General features: G+C 37.7%; 1 protein-coding gene across 10 annotated transcripts in view; it reads left to right on the forward strand.

Moving 5' to 3' along the window:
• The window catches only part of DLG2 (discs large MAGUK scaffold protein 2), a 2044734-nt gene that overhangs the window by 2020889 nt on the left and 3834 nt on the right, over positions 1-20011 (forward strand). For all 10 annotated transcript variants that reach the window (XM_047877315.1, XM_047877320.1, XM_047877323.1 and 7 more), the window contains 4 exons: positions 9768-9818; positions 10802-10903; positions 13333-13505; positions 15878-15987. In XM_047877315.1, the coding sequence (XP_047733271.1) occupies positions 9768-9818; positions 10802-10903; positions 13333-13505; positions 15878-15987 (436 nt within the window). The remainder of the gene's footprint in view (positions 1-9767; positions 9819-10801; positions 10904-13332; positions 13506-15877; positions 15988-20011) is intronic.

The raw sequence follows: 20011 nt of genomic DNA on the forward strand, positions 1-20011 counted from the left end.
TGTGTCTCATTGCACTGAGCAGTAAAAAATAATAATCCTGTGTTAATCTACTATGCTATAATTTTTCTCTCTGTAATACTAACACCATTGTATAGGCACCAATGAAATAAGAACAGTATTGTGTCTTTTGCAGCTGTATCACATGTTCATTTTTTTGGTTGATTTCGTTTTGTTTTAATTTAACAGCTATGGGCAATATTCTTAGAAGCTGTTCATTTCATTTGTATTAAACAAAATAGCATTGAGCTGGACTTTGTTTTCAAGAGCTGTTTCTATAACCCTGTGTAATGATATGCTTCATCCTTCAGATTGTTAATTTGGACTCTTTTTTTAGATATATATGTAGAAAACAAAATCTGATCAAGAGTAACTACTGATCTTTTTGAAAGATGAAAACTTTATCTGTGAGTCTCTATATGGAGTATGTCATAGAATTTTTCTTGAATTAGTGGCTAAAGTTCAGGTATTGATTTCAACATTACCTGGACAGCATCAAGTACCACCAGTTTCTAGATTTTCAACTGGGGTCGGTGGGGGGAGGGGAAGCATTTTGATATATTGTTAATAAATGAACATCACTAAAAAGTAGCTGTTATTAGAATGTCAAAAATTTGAGTGATGACCTTTTAAATCCAGAATGTGCAAATGTTTGTTTACTTTTTAAAAATTGAACAGATTTCACTAAATTTATTTGCCAGTTAACGCTATTATTAGCCATAATTTGCACTTTAGCTTGAACATATTTTCAATTTCTCTTTACATACAAAGTGGAAAAATTCTGTTATACAATATCTTGATAATAAGAGAGATTGGCTAAGCAAAACACTGAATAGCGTAGCTTCATTCTTAGTTAAAGTAAAAAAAAAAAAAAAAGACTAAAAACCCTGTCATCCCCAATTCAAGGTACTTGAGATAATCATGTACATGAAGATACACCATTGTTGGGTGTGTACCTTGACTTTTTTCAATAACAGAAAACAAATTCACATTTCTTTCCCTGGTGCCCCTTTGCACTTGTAAAATGTGTGCCTAAATTAGCAGTGTAGTCCTGGTCATACGTGCACCAACACAAAGAGAAATAATTCATGTGATTTTGTGATTTTAACTCATGTTTTGGTTTTCCTTGGTTTCATTCTCTAAAACTAATCTGTCTAGGATGTATTAATTAACTTAATTTTGAGAATCCTTTCACAATATATACACATATCCCATTATCACATTGTATACTTTAAGTGTATTACAATTTATTTGTCAATTACACCTCAATAAAGCTACAAAAAAAATCCATTCAATTGGTGAGAACGTACAAATACGTTTTAAAGCACTTTTTTACTGTTAGAGAATAATGTTATATATTCTTTTCCTTTTTGAAAAAATGTACAACAGTTGCCACTTTTTAAAAGCCTGAGTTTATTGCTGATGAGCATCAGAAGTCAGTCACGTATTCCTCATTTAATTAACCTGATATACAAAGAATTTGATAAGTTAATGAATTTATCTTCTATAACTTAATACAGAGTGCAAATAAAATGATTTGGGGACATAAAGTCTCTAAATATGGCACATAGATCTTTGTTACATCAGCTAAACTGTGTTTTCATGAAAAAAAAATTTGACATATCACTGTACAAGCAAGTTATTTAACATGAACTAAAAGCATATTTCATGCCAGGAACTGTGTTTGGTATCAGACCATTTATCCCCTGCCTGTTTCATTCCTCCAGAACCTAATAGCTATCCAAGCAAGAATCTTAAAAATAAAATCAAGAAGATATTAAGCTGATTCATAAATCATTTTTCAGTGACTCATTTCTTCCTCCAAGATTTTCTCCTCACTCACTGAAGCAGGAAAAGTCTTCAATAGTCCCTTTTCATCCTGAGAATTAGTTTAGGAAGCATCTATGTAGAAATAAATTTCAAGGGATCAACTGGCAATGTGAAATGCAATATTCCAGCAAAATACCTAAAGGCTAAAATAGAGAAACAAAAAGCTTGTAAGAAAACAATGTCTACACACCAGAAGCTTCTGAACTTAGAGTCAGGAAACGGTCCAGCTGAGACACATTGACCTTTGTAACATGAAACGGAAAATCAGTCCCGTATGAATGGGGTTAAAGTATTTAAAAAAAGAAAAGTGCTTAGATGGACATTATACATTTTTTGTGATTAAAGGTGCTTTCCTGTTTACTAAAAAGAAGCCCCAGCAATCAAGTAGCAGCTTCCTGTAAAATGGAGATAAAGTTTTCATCTTTTGTATCTTATGGAGTTTTCTTAATGCCGTCTCTTCTGCAGCCTTTCCCTTGCCTTCTGCTTACACTTGTAGTAGCCATGCATGAATGTATTCCTTCGCGTTCTGGCTGCTCTCCAATGCTTGGTATTTCTTTAATTTGCTGTGCTGTTCTTGCAGAACATGTTTCTTCTAATGCCAGCGATAGCGAAAGTAGCTACCGTAAGTTATTGCTTTGGTTTGTGGTTCTTTCCTTTGCAATTGCTCCATTGCCTGTGGTGGTCACTTCAGATTTTTGCTGTTGTTGTGTTCCAATTGCTGCCCTTTATCATCCTCATCCAAAGCAAATGGCTTGAAATGAAATCGTCGTTTGATGTGGAAAGATACAAAAGACACTAGGGCCATCTGTGGACTCTTTTGTGATCTGTGCAGTCTTGCTAGTAAACAATTCCAGCCTCTGTTGGCTGCGGCCTGCTGATGCACTTCTCCCAGAGAAGATGGGAAAGTTCAACCTGGTGGACTTTGACATTCTGCCCCCTAACATAATTAAAACTCCCTGCAGGAGGGATGAAAAGTTTGATTTCCCTTCTCATTTTGCCTTTACTTTCTGTTCCTGGCTCCCCTTTGCGAGAGAAAGCTTGAGAAATTACAGTGTTCCTTTTAAATTGAGTGTGAACTTTTATATCTCTTCTCTCCTTGATTAATATTTTAAGGTAGATACTGTGATATATCTAACTTTATTTTTTTTGATGGTTGGGAAGTGATGAAAAAGTTTCATCCTCTAATGTTGAAGGAACTCACTTTTTTTTTTTAAGTTAACAAATCTTGGATCAGAAAGCTTAACTTTCTGAAAAGGTAGGTGACAAAAATTATCTCTGGTCTTTTTTGGGTCACCTCAAGCCATTTGCTTAGTGTATAAAAATTTTCACCAAACACCAAGCAATCCCTGTGATGCATTCTTGTGGTTTCTTACCACCTCTTACTGGTTTTTGGTGACCAACGTAGGTACATATTACTACTGGGATCCTCACAACTTCTATAATATTTATTTGCCCTCCTTCATAAAATGGGTTTTCTCAAAAGCAATTACTGAGGATATTAGAAAACTACAGGCCCAATACAAATGATCCACAGCTACCAAGAGAGAAATTGGTTGGGTTTTTTTCCCTTTTGAATCGTGTATTAATTAAAATTAAAACACTCTTTATTTTTTTCCTTCCATTACAGCATGGTTACGTTATAAAACCATGCCTTTTTTGTGGTGGAGTACCCACTGGTATTCTTGGAATGTGACAGATTCAATGTGGATTTTGAGAAAGACTTCATAGAATCAGATTGGTAACAAATAGAAAAAAGCACAAAAGAAGAAAAGTGCCAGATGGAGGGAGGGACCAGAGGAGGAAGATGAAATGAAAACAGATACCTTTGATCAATCAGATAATATTAGAACCACCTAATTTTCTTCCACAACAGAATAGCAAGTCTTATTGGTGAAAGGTATCAAAGGGTTCTTGTTCTCAACATGAGCCTTAATGTTTTTCCCTTCTTCCCACTCTTAAAATTTTATGATTTTCCCAAATTGGCAAAACACTTGCCTCCCCCTTCCCTTCATTGAATTTTAAAACAAAGAGAAACCAGGCCAAGAAAAAGTGACCAAAAATTGCCTTCCTGACACATGAGGTACCCTCAATTTAGTAGAAGGAAAAATATAACTTGTGTGTAGGGTTTCACAGGACCAATGGCCCTAGTTTCTCTGATATTCCGTTCTGAGTGTTGTGCTTCCATCCTGCAGACGCAGGTATAGAAAGGGGAAACATCATACCTTCTCCTTTCAATTCTCTTTACAGAAAGTAGATATAATAACTATGCTTTTCTTTGTAAATCCTTCTTAGAGTATTTTAGAGGCCCCTGTTTTCTCTTTCAGGGGTATGAATATTCTTCCCAGAATAATTAAGTTAGAAAAATTGGCCCAATGCTTTCAGCTGCTTAAGTTTTTGGGGGTGATGCTCTAAGATGATGTCAATAAGTCTTCATTATCAAATAGTAGGTGCACATAAATATTTACTGGGTGAATAAAATAAGCACTTACAGCAGCTTGAATTATCTATGAGAAGAGAGAAGAATTGGAGCTGGACTCTATGACATTAGGAGAGCAAATGTAGAGTCCAATAATCTATATTGGCCTGGGTCTCATCTGAGGTTACAGTTCAGCCACTCAGATTGCTTTCTTCACAAATGAATAAAAGTAAGAACAGCCTTTGTTGTAGCTCAGAGGAAAAATTTCCATCTTTCCCCAGGATGGAAATATGAGGAATTATGGAGGATCATTCATTTATTCAGTCAACATCTACCATGCCATGCTCTCTTCACAGGCACCATGAGAGCCAGTATGAATCTCAACCAACTCTAGAACTCAGCACTCAAACAACAACAAAACACACAAAGTGCAGCAGTTTCTAGGGTAAAAGTCTTGCTGAAGAATAGGAGAGACTTCAGAGATGATTTCAAAGGAAGTGACCTTTGAGCTGAGTTTTGGAAAGATGAGGTGCTTGCCAGCTAGACAAGTTGAGGAAGAAATTTCCAGGTAGGGCAGTGGCAGGAAAGAAGGCATGGAGACTTGCAACATGCCATGGTTGGAACAGACATTGTTTTCAGAAAATTGCCATTTTGAAATCAAAATAACTGCATTTTTGTATTGAATTCCTGGGTTTTGCTGTAATTATGACTTTTATGTTTATGAACAGTAGAATAGACAAATACTATAAAGACCCTCGTTCACTGTTGTCCAGGTATTATTTTTTTACTCTTAGAACCATTCTGTGTCCACTCTGGGACACAGTGGCTTTAAAAGGTCAGTGGTCAAAACAAAGTCCCAGACCAGGATGTCTCAGAGCCCCAGAGGTACCATTCACACTGCATCCGGGACTCATATGTTGTGACAACCTTAAGTGAAGCCACATGTATTTCCTGAGATATACACACATGCACACACACTTACACAAACCTCAATTTCTAATAAACAGCTTAGACTTTTCCTGCACCATCTCAAGCATTATAAAAAATTTTTCAAAGCCCAACTGTACTAGCACTAGCTATAATCCAGTTAACTACAGCACACCTTGTGTAATTCTGCAAAATACCCCCTCAAAACTCTCTTAATTAAGGACTAATTCCAGATTTCTCTCTGTCAACAGAGTAGTACAGTGAAGGCTTGTATCTGTGGTGGTTTTTGTATCTTAGCTTTCAAACGTCCTCATATTAGGATGCAATAAAGACCATCCATGTAGGCATAATGAAGACTGCAAGTCTCTACAGCTGAGACCTGCCTTCCCCAAAGCTCATAAAGTTCTTTATGTCATCACTGGTAGAGGGGAACTGATGATTATCTTTCTATTCTATTGGTGTTCATCAGTTAAGTAGGATTTTCAAAATGATCTGAATGTAACTGAGTGCTGATATGAGGAGACCCAAAACTTTTCCACTGGAATCCATCAAAAAAAGCCCATATTCTTCTCCTTTCTCCACTCTGCTCAAGGATTGCCCTTATAAATCCTCTAGTTGTTTGGACTTTTTAAAGCAATTTTTCATTATATATTTTCTTACTTGATTTCTGCAATAAAACAGTGAGATATGTCTTATATTAACATTCCATTTTACAGATGAGGAAGCTAAAGCTTCAAGAGGCTGCATAATATAGTGGCATTATAAGACCTGCAAGAGATTTTACTTCTGCATTCCATACATTGTCACTCTGCCATATAGTTTGTAATCCAAGCCTCTTTATGTTTTATGCAGTACATTTCAACTATTCCATACCGGCTACTGAATTAATACAAGCAGAAACATTTATGTAGCATTAACTGTGCACTAAGCCTGGCTTTCTGTGTACATTAACTGATTTAATCTTCTGAACTCCTATGGAGACACTGAACCACCAATTCACTATGTGACCTTGAAGAAATCACCCATCATCTTTGAACCTCAGTTCTCTCTTATATAAATTGAGTAGCCTGAGTTACAACAGAGATGGCAGGCAGATTTTAACCAAGATCCCAATGCTGACCCATGGGTAACAGCCACCAGAAGAATTGTATTGAAAAGTAATGAGGCCAAGTTGAAGCCCAGCAGTAATGGGGATAAAGATCAATCTGTGATGCTTATCAAGGGCACGAAATGGGGGAGTGACAGCGTGTGCTCCATACTTGCCATCTATGAATCACATGAGCTCCAAACCCTTTCTTAGCACTGATGTTCCATACCTCTAAGAACCTAATTTATTTTTAATAATCATCAAATGCAGGTGCTACACACTAAATTTAGAACATTAAGTGTACTACCCCTGGTCTTCCCTTCCCTCCTCTGTCTTTTCTAGTTTCTAAAAACTCCTAACAAACACCAACTTGCTTTTCTAGATCATGAGTACATCTGAAGGTCTTACTCTGAGTCCCTCTAGTTGTGACTTGCTTCCAGTTTAAACACAAAGGTCTCACGGAGACTAACAGAGGCCTCTGCTGACTCCCTGACAGTTGCAGCTCTCTGCACACAGCACTGTGCTGCTCTCCCACTTTCAGCCATGCACTTGCCAAAACAAGACCAACTAATAGTTTGTACCTTTTTGTTAGCTGTTATTTCTAAGTGCCAACACCTCCTGAGAAAAAAATAGAAAAACTACTAAGAATGACTATTGTACAGAGACGACACACAGCAGCATTAACAAAAAAAACAGTTGGTGTTTATAGGTGGAGCACCGTATGGCCTCCCAGTAACTCTGACCTGGGTTCAGCTCCTAAGTTTGCCACCCATTCTTTGTTCATTGGTAAGGTGTCCCTTTTATCCCCATCCCAACAGAAAATTCTACATCCCTTTGAGTAGTCAAAAAAGGTGTGGTTTTAAATCTTAACTCCACTACTTAATAACTGAGGAAACAAGCCCCATTAACATCTCCAAGCCTCAGCTTCTTCATCTGTAAAATGGGGTTCATTAGAACACCGACCTCAACAGAAATGGCTGTGAAAAATAGAAAACAATGGGTGTGAAAGCCCTTTATGGCCATACAGATGTGAATTGTCTTTCCTTTATTACTGTGACTCTTTTCCCCCCTTCTCTTAGTCTCCTTCACATTCCCTGTAGACCTTTTCTTTCCCACACATGAAAGTAAAAATTGGCTTGAGGTGCTGTAATCACAGCTATTATGTAATCCCATCCATGACAGCTTCCCTGCAGGCTTCCTAACATAGTACTTGATTGGTACAGGGTCTTTGGAAGTGGGATGGACCCTGACAAAAGGATGCTACCACCAGTCTTCCTGCTGTGAACAAGAACCAATGCATTTTGTAAGTTAGAAAGTAAACCAGAAAGCAGTGGATAAACAAAAGAACTACAGAACTCTCGAACAAAGTTAATCAAAGCTGTGTTGCTTTGTCCTAGTTTTCTGAATCACAAATTAAACATCCTGACACCAAATATCTTATTTAAGGTTTGCCTTTAGACTGTCCCATCAGAATGATCTGTAAGGACATTGGAAAAAGATTCCTATGGGAACATGACGTGTTATATTTATTTCGAGAAAACCACACTTCCCAAAATGAAAGCATCCAGACAGAAACATAAAGTAAAACCTATCTTTGGCCTCATTACTCATCCCATTTCCTACCACTAAAATCAGAATGCAAATTCATTGACATTTTTTTCTATGATGAACACTGGGACACCATTGGTAAATGAAACCCAGTCCTTGCCTTTATGTTGTTCCTTGTCTAGTAGTAGAGAGGCTAAGTATCTCCTGGTGTTTAAAATCTTTGTTGCCCAGTGATCAGGATTCTCCTCTTACATATTAATCGTTCCATAAAGATTTCCCCGTAAAGTTACATTCTAACACTGCAGCACTAGTCTGCCATGTTGCTAGCCCCAAAGCTATACTTTGTCCCCAACCATTTTAACAGTTACCTTCTGAATTCCTATGACCTCTACCTGTCTCAGGCTTTAGACAACTGAAGTCAATAACTTTCATTATTTTTTGGCCTAGACTGTGTAAATTTCAGCTGTTTAGTTTATAAAAGGGAATCATATTGTACTGAATAAAAAATAATTGTGACTCTGACTCCTCACATGCTAAACCTGTGACCAGGTGTGGAAAAGTCCCTGATCATCCCTGGAGCAGCCATGAGTAGATGTCACTGAGAAGGAACATCAAAACTCATTCTCCATGTCATGAGGAAGTAGCTTAGTCTAGCAGTGCCATTCTCAGGGTAAACTTGCTTGAAAGTGAAAAGAGATATGACTCTGGCCTGGTGCCATTTCTCACACTTGAAAAAGTAAGATACTCTCAACCCCTTCCTCATCCCAGCTACCTAGTCTCCAGGGAAGACGTCTATGCTTCATAGCTTTATCCATATATTGCCTAATACCTCCTAAATTAGTTGTCATCAAAACTGTTTGTAAATATTAATTCCTTTTATGAAATTAACTCACTTTTCCTGATTCTGTAGTTATTGAAGGAGGAGCACATGATATTGACGATGGAATGTATATCTAGGGGGTCGAGAAGAGAAAGCAATGAGATGCATGGCCCTTTGGTCTCAGGAAAAAATACCTCCTAAAACACTCCTCTACAGAACAGCATACAGGAAGTCCTTTCCAATAGCTCTAAACTATTTCTGTATCAAAAGGCTATCAGTACTGGGCCTAATGAGGAGAAAAGAGTAGACCCTTCTGGGTTCACAGCTGAATCAGGCTAATCTCATGCCCAGTTCATCAACTGGGTGAAACACATGTTTGAAAAAGTAATAGCCTAAAACCAATTAACTTTCCATAGTTATTTGTTGACTTGAGGCTCACTGTGAATCAGAAGGCCTGTAGTAAATGTCATTGGAGGGGCTGACACTTTTATTACGTTGTCTTCCTTAGTTCTCTTTCCAAAGTTTTAAGGCTAGATTTAGCAGTGATTCTAATCAGTGATTTAGAGGCCTCCTCAATTTTTTATCTCCTTGAACTGATCCAGCATTTTCTTAATGAATTACCATTACAGTAAAATCTTCCGTGTCCCATGGTATATGCTGATGAAGTTTTTGCAACATAAATGAACCAAGCAGACACTTGCTTTTGAACAATGTGCTTTTTTGGGAAATTAAATACAAGATGAAATATCAGGTCCAGGAATTCTGATAATGTGGAAACAAACTATTGGATGGACCTCTCCTAGAACTGAATGGTTTCATTATAAGTATAAGTAATAGGGACTCCACTTCTCAGCATCAGAAAGAAAGCAGTCTCATAGGTCACTGCCCTGCTGAACTGTAGGTAGTTAGCCTCCAGTCATTGCTTAGAGTTATGACCATCAATAACCTGATACTATAATAGTGCTAAAGAGTTTTATGAGGATGATGAAGGGATTTGGGGGGATGGCTCAAGGAGAGAGAGCAAGGAAAATGACCCCTGAACTGTGTCTATTTCCTGTGTTTCAGAGCAGGGCTTGTAGCTGTGGTGTTTGGTATATGACTGGTTGTTAGTTCACTGTAATTTTCCTTTCTTCTCTTCTCAGGAGGGCAAGAAGACTTCATTCTTTCTTATGAGCCTGTCACAAGGCAGGAAAGTAAGTTTCCCAGCATGCTCTGGTTCCTGATTTCCAGGCCACATCAGGTGACATCATTATAGCGGCCAAAGAGTGAAGGACTAAGGATGATAAACTCAGCCTAATGCTCCACTGTCCCCAGACTAGTCTCTGCTCTCTCATTGGCTCTATCATCAAATAAACAACTTCCCTGCTAAGCATGGGCAGTGACAGCTCCCACGAGGATGGAGCTACCTTCCAGATGAGTGGTCCTAAGTGGAAGGAGCCCATCGAATCACTAAAAAGCCCCACCTAAAGGACAAATGGATAAAATCTCCTGGGAGACTGATGTCCACTTAGAATTGAGAAAGGCTTTCTAGCAGACCTGTCCTAAGATACAAGCCATCTTCTGGGCTGCTCCAGAAGCCTGTATTTCTTTTTCTGGGAGGCTAATGGCTATTGACAAGCATATTGCTGAGAAGATTCAAGCATCGAGGAGGAGTTGTACCAAATGGACTTTAGAGTTCTTTCTAACGTCATGATACAAAGGAATTAGAAAAACCCCAGAAGAGAATAGAGAGCATTTGGAGCTGAGGAAAAGACATTATAAAAACATAAGGTGTCATTATACTAACAATTGCTTCTTAAAGTCATTATCTAAACAATGGCCAAACAGCTGCTTTGGAATCTTTTTTCACCCATTCAACTGACTAAATTCAGTAGTTGTTTTGACATTGTAAGGCAAAACCTGAGAGTAAGCAAAACTCTTCCAGATGTTTCTTTTCATTGACAGACACTGCAGTTGCTTTTCCCTATTGGTAAATTCCAGAAAGTAGGCACAGCCAATATACTGAATGTTGAACATCAATTTCTCATGCAGGGCTGTATGGGCAATTCATCCAATGAAGTAACGCCCTCACCAGTTCTGTTTGGCATTTTTGCCTTGGCACTCACCCATGCAGAACAGTTTTGCAGTCATGTCCAAGTCTTCCTCCTCATTTGCCTCTTCCCTTTCCTCTTTGCAGTAAACTATACCCGGCCAGTGATTATCCTGGGTCCCATGAAGGATCGGATCAATGATGACTTGATATCTGAATTCCCTGATAAATTTGGCTCCTGTGTGCCTCGTAAGTATCATTTCTCATCTTTCTAGAAGAAAAGCTCGACTCCTTTTGAGACGATAAGGTATAATTCTGTTCCTCTGATGGTCTCTCCACTGATGCAATACTGTCAGTTACCTATTATCTGAGCATCTTTTTTTAATCTGAGCACCTTACTTAATTTTCTCTGCTTAACACTTTTCATCAGTGGTGCCATATATTGTTCTCTATTTAGTGAGCATAATATGTTCTCCAAACTGACTGTGGTCCCCTAGGAGGCAAGATAAATACTTTCTTTATAACTCCCATAGCATTTAAAATAGCATAAGATTATTGATAGTCATCAGTATGTTCTTATAAATTCATTGAAATGCCATGGAAGCATCTTTTCCCATAGAATAAGAGAGATCAGAAACAAAGCCATATATTAAAATCATCTCAGGATGACTTAGGGCCATGTGTCAATCCCAAAACATGTGTGATAACAGTCTAAGGTATTGAGAGGATGAAGACAAGAAGGTGTATAAAACCTTAATCTATGCTGCAGGCCATTGTGGACTTTAATCTGCTTTCTCGTCCTTATGGACAATCATCAGGTCTTCTGGTCCCTCTGTTTATAGCCCTCTAAGGATCCATCTGCTCTACTTCCTCCCATGCACCACACCTTCCCATTCACCCACTACTGCCACTGTGTCACATAGATATGTGTAGAGGCCTTCTCTGTGTGTGTGTGTGTGTGTGTGTGTGTAAACAGAACCTCCCCCCACCAAGTAATTTCAATTTATTAGGTAATTGAGCTCTTAAATCTGATTCCAACAAATATTTTTTTCTCATTCCACATTTTTAAGCTTTTTGTATGCTTTGAAGTGTCTCTAACACCTCAGCATTGCAGATGTCACCCAGAATACCTAACAATAGCAGGAGTTGCATGTGTGTGAGTTCACAGAGGGGAGCTAGGGTGATTGCTGTATGTCATGAAACTATTCCAGCAAGGACTCTGGGAAAGGATCCTGCCACAGAGAATATCTTGAGACGGTGTCCAGACATAAACGATCCAGACAAACCCTACTCCATTCATAGCAGCCTCCAGTGTGTTTCCCCACTTTGGAAAGAAAAAAACCCAGATGATCCTTAAACACCATTCCTACTTTTCCCTCTACCTTGTGCTCTTTCTCTTGTTTTAATAGCACTATTTTACGATAACTAATGTGTGTTCATTGTACAAAACTTGGAAAATGCCAAAAAGAAAGTTAAACAAGAAAATAAAAAATATACAGAATTTCACATAGGATCCAGAGATAACATCATTGTTAATATTTTCATAGATTTTTACCTAGTCCTTTCTATGCACACATTTTCTCCTCTGGGTACATTTTGGATGTATACAATTTTTTTTGGCTTAAAAGTATTTTTAAAGTATTTGAAATTTCATATAAATATTTTAAATTATTATATAATAATTAATCATTCCTCATTTATGAGTATTTGGGGATGTCTCTACTTTTCTCTAGTTGTAATTATGTTATAATTATTATTTGTATTTTATAAATTAATATAATGAATATCTATATGGATAAATCTATATCTGAATCTTTGATAATTTTTAAGATAGATTCCTAGGAAGAGAGTACCTGAATCAAAGATTGGAAATATTTTAACAACTTTTATTTATACTGATAAATTGTTTTCCCTTCTCTTCCTACCAAGAAGTTTAACCACCTCTAACCATGGTTAGAGATGATGACTTTTAGTCTTACCTTAAGACTTTTAGTCTTACCTTTTACATCTTTTTAAATCCCTAAATGTGTTTTTACTGTATATCCATTTTTTTCTCCCTACTGGTTATATGACACACTTTCTTGTTTTTGTTGTTGTTGTTGTTGTTTTGTGTGTCCTATAATCTTTAATTGTGTATTGGACATTGTGACACTACATTACTGACAGTCCAGATTTGGTTATCTTTCTTTATAGAATATTGTTTTTGTTCTGGCTGATAATAATTTACTGGCAAATCAGCTTCTTCAGTTATGACTTGGTTACACACTTTGTGAAGATAGGTTTAGAATAAATCTAGAGTATCCTTCTAAATTTTGACCTTTCCAGGTACTCAACCAAATGCCCAGTTCTGAGTGAACTCCGGTGTCTCCTAGCACTATATAAGCCCTAGACCTCCCTCTTGGAAATGGAGGTGGAATGAATATAGAGTTCCCCTCGTGGGTTTCTCCTCTCTCAAGATCACAGCCTTGTGTTGCCTGTTGTCTGATGCCTGGCAATGGCTGTTCCATATACTTTGTCTAATTTTGTAGTTGCTTACAGTGAGAGGCTAACTGGTACCTGTTACTATGTCATATTACATATTTTTGTATATCTGTGTTGGGGGTATGGTAAAGAAAATAACTGTAAAGGACATTTATGAATATAAATTACCTTAATTTTATTATTTTTGTTTTATATAGATACTACGAGGCCAAAGCGGGACTATGAGGTGGATGGCAGAGACTATCACTTTGTCATTTCCAGAGAACAAATGGAGAAAGATATCCAAGAGCACAAGTTTATAGAAGCTGGCCAGTACAATGACAATTTATATGGAACTAGTGTGCAGTCTGTGAGATTTGTAGCAGAAAGGGTATGTTCACCAATCATCTTATACCTCCCCTAAAGAAGATTCCCAGGTGGCAAACTGCATTGTTTGGTCATTACTCTTTCCTGATTGCAGGTGTAAATTTTGATTAAATATTCCTTTTAAGACCTCTAAGCAGAGAATCACTTTAGAACAAGGTCATTAATCTTTGTTCTAATCTCAGTAAAGTATGCTGACTGACTTGTGGGGAGGAAGGTGTTATAAGCCTAAAGGCAATTAACAGCTTGAAGTTTATGGAAATTCACTTTGTCCTTGACTCACTCATCTTTGGCCCCAGTAAACAGCTTTGAATTTATTAAGGAAGCTTTGTTACTCTTGGTTGTTTAGATCAGGAACCTCAATTCTTTTTGTTAGCAGGAGTTACATTTTATCTCCCTGAAAACTTGACACTCTCTTGGTGGAGGAGTAGGTAGATGAAGAGGGCTAGGGACTAGCCTACTGTTGGCAGAAATTTCAACTTAGTGGGGTTTGAATACTGTAATTCCCTTCTTGCTGGTAATATCGAAGGCTTAGAAAAGAAGAGAATGTTCAAGAGAGAACAGGATAGGAAGGCACTTGAATGTGGCTTTAAGATCTGCCTATAGATAGAGAGGGGTGTCTGGGTGGCTCAGTCAACTAAGCATCTAACTCAACTTCAGCTCAGGTCATTATCTCATGGTTTGTGAGTTTGCGCCCCACTTTGGGTTCTGTGCTAGGTGTGGAGCCTGCTTAAGATTCTCTGCCCCTCTGCCCCTCCCCCATCTCTCCTCCTTCTCTCCTACTTATGCAAAAGCTCTCTTTCTCTATCAAAAAAAAAAAAAAAAAGATCTGCCTATAGAGTGTTCCTAATCTGTCAACACAGAGGATTTATTTTATGAGAGAAAAGAAAAGAGTTAAGAACCAATACATTTGTTATACAATTCATACTTGTTGGGTTGATTTTATTTGATTTGACACAACTTTTTGATGTACTGATAAAAAATTAAAGAAGAAATTTTAATGTCTATCTGAGAATACAGGAAGAAAGCTGTGTCTCTTCCTCTCTCTCAAAAATTAGGTTATATGAGCTTCATCATACTGTTTCTAACCATTTTCCTGATTATTACATCTGTTCTCCCCTTTGAAATGTAGTTATAACCTTTGTTAACTTGAAAAGTTCTGGCCAGTGAATAATCAAACAGCATTTAGACATCTTGTATAGCTGCTGTATTTCACAAATAGCAAACTTGCAATTACTTAAGTGATATAGGGTTGAACCATCTTAGTATGTTTCTCCTAGAAGAGCTCAAGTGTTCATTGGGGTCTCTTTGTTTTCACGTGGGTAATACACGTGAAACTCTTACACAGTTTTTAATCCCCCGTTATTGATTTAGGACTGTTCCTATCTGCACAATATGTTTTTTCCCTTCTTTTGTAAAGTTCTTCTGGCCTCAGCATAATGAGGCCATTTCTCCCCGGGAGTTAGAATATCATATTTGGCAAATATATCTACTTTTCCAGAAATACTTTATAAAGCAAGCAACTCCTTGCTCTGAGAACTCATTGCAGTGGAAGCCAAGTTAAATGAGGTGTGCTATATGTAATAGGGTTTTCATTTAACAAACAAGAAATTTGTATGCACAGTGCATACACTCTCTCTCAGCACTTAAGATAAAATAGTAAAGGTAACTCTTTAGGTGTCTGTCCTTGGCTATACTAGATTGAGCATATCCAGGGCAGGACACATAAAATCGCTCAACAGATGTTTATGGAATTGTTCCAAATTCACGTGATTACCATTCTTTTAGATTCAACATTGGTCAGGGTAAAGCAATGAGGTATCTATTGATTCCAACCAACAATTCTGTCAGTGCTTCAAGACTTGGGTTTGATTTCTTCTAGCACTAAGATTTTGGCAAGTTACATATTATTTCTAAGCCTTAGTCTTATCTTCTGTAAAAATGTGGCTGATAATACCTATCTCATAGATTTGGGAATTTCTTGTTGATAGTTGTCTTCAGAGACGGATTATGACAGCTCCATGAGCGTGGACCCAGTCACATTACATAATGCCACATATCTTCTTTGTGTGAAACATCAGATATTTATTTCAGAAAATTAAGCTAACTGAGATAACACATGTAAAATCTCTATCCCAGTGGCAGGTGCTTAGTAAAGGAATCATAAATACGAGTTATCAAAAGTATTCGATAATGACCCTGTATGTCAACTTTCATTTATGCTTTGCAATGACCTTTTATCAACCTGTAGGAATTCAGTATCCCTTACCTTTCTCTAAGACACACTTACTTTTTTTTTGTTTGTTTGTTTGTTTGTTTTGGTTGGATTATGATCATTCTTTCTGGATTAACTCCATATTTTTCTTCTCTTTCTACCAGGGCAAACACTGTATACTTGATGTGTCAGGAAATGCTATCAAGCGGTTACAAGTTGCCCAGCTCTATCCCATTGCCATCTTCATTAAGCCCAAATCTCTGGAACCTCTCATGTAAGTGGAGTGCACAGGAGGCTGTCACCCAGCTGCCTGTTCCACATAACACAGCAAATTGCTAACAGCTCTTTGTCACAAATGCTTATAAGTCAGAAGTTCCATTGTTGATTTTTTAAAGCATTTCCTTTTTAAAAAATACATTAAAATATTTTTGGACCTCTAGAGACATAACGTCAGTAATTCCCTAACATGTCTTTCCTAATGCTTCTTGATTTTTATTTTCATTTCACAAGTTGTTGTGTGTGTGTGTGTGTGTGTGTGTGTGTGTGATTTTTTTTTTCTTTGGCTTGTTTTGTTTTGTTGTTTTAAAGGTATGTTGGTTCGGTTTGGTTTTCAAATGCGAGGAAGTGATCATCTTTGCTTGTCTCTTTCTTCTGAAAGCAGTTCCATTAGTAAATCTTTTTAAATGTGTGGGTTTTTCTAGAGGGAACAGACAGTATTTTAGACTCTTTCTATTGACATTTCATTTTTTTCTAGCAGATAATTCTTTTATTTCTTAAAACCTCATGTCTGTAAACCACTATCCTTAAAAGGGAGTTTTCTTAGCAACATGGCAGTAACACTTCTGTAACTCACACCAATAGCTCCATACCAGTGCATGTTTATGAATCAGGCAAATCTGTATGACTCAGATTTTTTTGTTGTTCTTTTTATTTTTCAGAGGACTGACAAAATATCTTCCTTCAAAAAAATCAGTAAACAAATTGGGCAAATACAACCTTACTATAAAGTAACGTATTTTCAGTGGCAATTTGATACAAAGTGTTGGCTTTGCTTTCTAGACAACTCTCAAACAAATGCGAGGCTGTGGCAGCCAAAAGAAGTAGCAGAGCAAAGAGGCTATGAGCAGGGACTTGAAAATGGGTCAGGCTAGGTGTGGTTTTTTTTCCCTTGGCCTCTGATCAGTTATTTGACCTCAGCAAGCTGCTTGACCTCTGTCAGATTTAGTTCCTCTCCTCTAAACTAGGCATAATGTGTACCTATTACCTAAACTAGGTAATAATGTGTACCTCACAGCTACTGCAAAGGTTAAACATGATTATGAATGCGAAGTTCTCCATTTGGTCTTTAGCATATGGTAAGCATTCAATAAATAGTAGCCATTGTAACTGTTAAAAATTTTAAGTTATTTTATTGTAAAAGGAATAAAACCATTTTATCATTACAAAACTCATAAACTACCTTTTCCAAGAGGCCACAAGAGATAATGCCAGTGTGTCTGTTGCAACAATTTTGCTCAAATGTGCCTCCAGTTGGGCCTCGAGATCTTAGAGCATTTGACCGGGTTCAGAAGTGAACCAGAGACTGGAAAACAGGGTGTGTGGAAAGACCAAAGAAAAGGAAATTACATAATCCCAGAGGTGAAACAATTACTTGCAAAAGGTATCAGCCAGCTGTTCCATGTCTTCTCGAAGAGTGAAGAAGCAAAGCAAGCTGCAGTAGCTAGAATTGCAACCTAAGAGAATTAAGTTAAATACACAGTCAGCCTCTGGGGAAATCGCCAGAGACGTATTTATTCCCATAAATAAAAGATGGACAAAAGTTCTTCCCAGGATGAAGAAATAAAATCAAGAGGTCATTGAGGTGCCTTCTGCCCCAAGAATTTAAGTGTTAAATTATAACATAAAGAGCTTTGCCCATAGCTGGTACATGGAAAAACATGTGTTGATGATAAGATACTAGTTCTTGATAGTATTATCCTTGATAACCTGCATCACATTTCTCTTCATATGGGATACCAGGTTGGGAAGTGAACAAAGTAAATTAAGCAACCATGAATTTCATGATGTAAAAATGATTTATAATCTGCAAAGAGCTTCATAAATATTATTAGCAATGCCAACATTATGAAGAATAGAAAAATGGCCCTCACCTTTGGGGAATAACATCTTAAAGTCCTGTTTCAGAAATAGTAAAATAGTTTTTCACATCCTAAATACACAGTGAGATAAATGGCTTCCCAGGGAAGTGAAGCCTGAGGGAGAAACAGCCTTGGCACATTTGCTTTAGTGTGATATTGGGAGACATTCCCATCTGGTGCTCGGTGGGAGAAGGTCTACTTCCTTCCATAACTATGAGATGACTTATTTAGTTTTGCCTGGGGCGCTGTCACAGACACTTATCACCAAGGAAAATTAAACATACTGAAGGCTGGCTTCCACAATGAGATAGTGAATCCGACATAATTTGCTGCAGCCATATTCATGAATCTCAAGTGCAGTAATGGTGACATTCAAACCAATGTGATCTTATTATTAAAGGCTGGATGTTTACTTTCCCGTTCACTCTTTTCCATGGGTTTTACTTTAGGAGCAAAGCTAGCATGGATTGCCCATTCCCCGGGGAGGAGTGAATGCTAGGTCAACTGGAACAAAAGCATGGCGGCTGTCACATTTAGGCATTGACACATCATCACACACATTATTTCTCAAGTACATCATCCACATCAAACCACAGAGCTTATTAGTACATACATAGCTGATTCTTCAGAGGAGCATAAAATCAAGGGCGTGTATAAAAGAGATGTTCTTTTTATAGCGTGCCGCTGTGCCACTTCTGTTCCTCACCCCCATGCCATGGCAGTGTGAAGCTTCCTGTGTCTCTTTACCTTGCCACCCCCAATCTGTTTTTGCCTTCTTGCTCCCACAGTGACCCATGTTTACTGCTGTCTTCAACTGTATCATAATTATGTTTATTTGTCCAGTTCTCCATTCATCCATTCACTTACTCGTTCAACAAATAAGTCTTGAGCCAGACCCCTGACACATGCTAATGAACAAGCCCTGGTCTCTGCCCTCAAAGAACTCGCAAATTAGGCAAGGAGACAAAGTATATAATAGATGATATATTAGAGGATAAAAATCTAAATTCAGTCATGGCTACAGTAAGTGCAAAGGGAATTTTAAGAACATAGGCTAGCATGAGGCAGGCAAGTCAAAGGAGGTCCAGAGCCACATGACTTCTTGACATCTGGAACAAAACCCTATCTTTCTAGGAAAAGTATCCCTGGGATTAGCCCAGCATCTTCTGTACCCAAGGGTGACATGCACTCTCAGCTTCTGGGGCTCGTGCTGTTTGGGAGAAGAATTGTAGATACCATCCCTCGGGATGAGATGACTTTATTTCAACATCAAGAGTTCAGGAAATTGCTACTTTTTTATACTGCAGCCATCAGATCATGTCTAAAATCATGTTAATGTCTGACTTTAGTTCTTTTTTTTTCCAAATAAGCATCTTAGGAAAGTCTTGGTATAATGGAAAGTCTATTTGACTAAAATTGTTTTAAAAGAACCCCAAAACTTTGAGTTCAGACAGCAGATCTCCTCTTTTACCTTTACAAGTCCCTTTATTACTTCAGGCCACAGCTACTTGCTCTAAATCCACCTGTCCCATACCCTAATCTCTGGCTTCTTCAGTGGCATGCAAAGGCAGCAATACTTTCAATATTCTATGTGCCCCTGTGATGCATCCCAGTGGGCCAACCAAGGTATCTTCACTCTTGGCTAGACTTTTATCAGACCAGCGCAGCCACACTGGTATTCATATGATGATCAGAGGAAAGAATGGTCAGTCTTTGGTTAATAAAATGTCTTTGATTAAGAAAAAATGGGAAGACAATATCATTTTTATTTAGTGAAGTACAGCTTGTTGGGTAGGCAAAGAATTTTAACACCTAGATGACATGGAAAGATAAAGCTGCTGCTAAGTAGGAATCAGGAGATTGGATTATTTTTCCATTTTCTTCCCACTGAATTTATCCTTGAGCCTAGGTTGGACTTAAATAATCTCACAATGATTAAGAATCACTTATATACACCATCATTGAGAGACTGACATAAAAAAAGGGACAGAGAGAGAATCCCAGGCATAATGCCTTTATAGCCCATTCTCCTATCAGAAGAGCAACAAGACCAAGTCAACACTGGAGATTCTTACCAAGATCCTCTACCCTGGCTCCCTATGTAGGTTGCTTGATTATAATCTATTTGAAAATATTTTCTCCCAGCACATTTGATTGTTA

This window comes from Prionailurus viverrinus, chromosome D1 (genome assembly GCF_022837055.1).
Source record: "Prionailurus viverrinus isolate Anna chromosome D1, UM_Priviv_1.0, whole genome shotgun sequence".
NCBI lineage: Eukaryota > Metazoa > Chordata > Mammalia > Carnivora > Felidae > Prionailurus > Prionailurus viverrinus.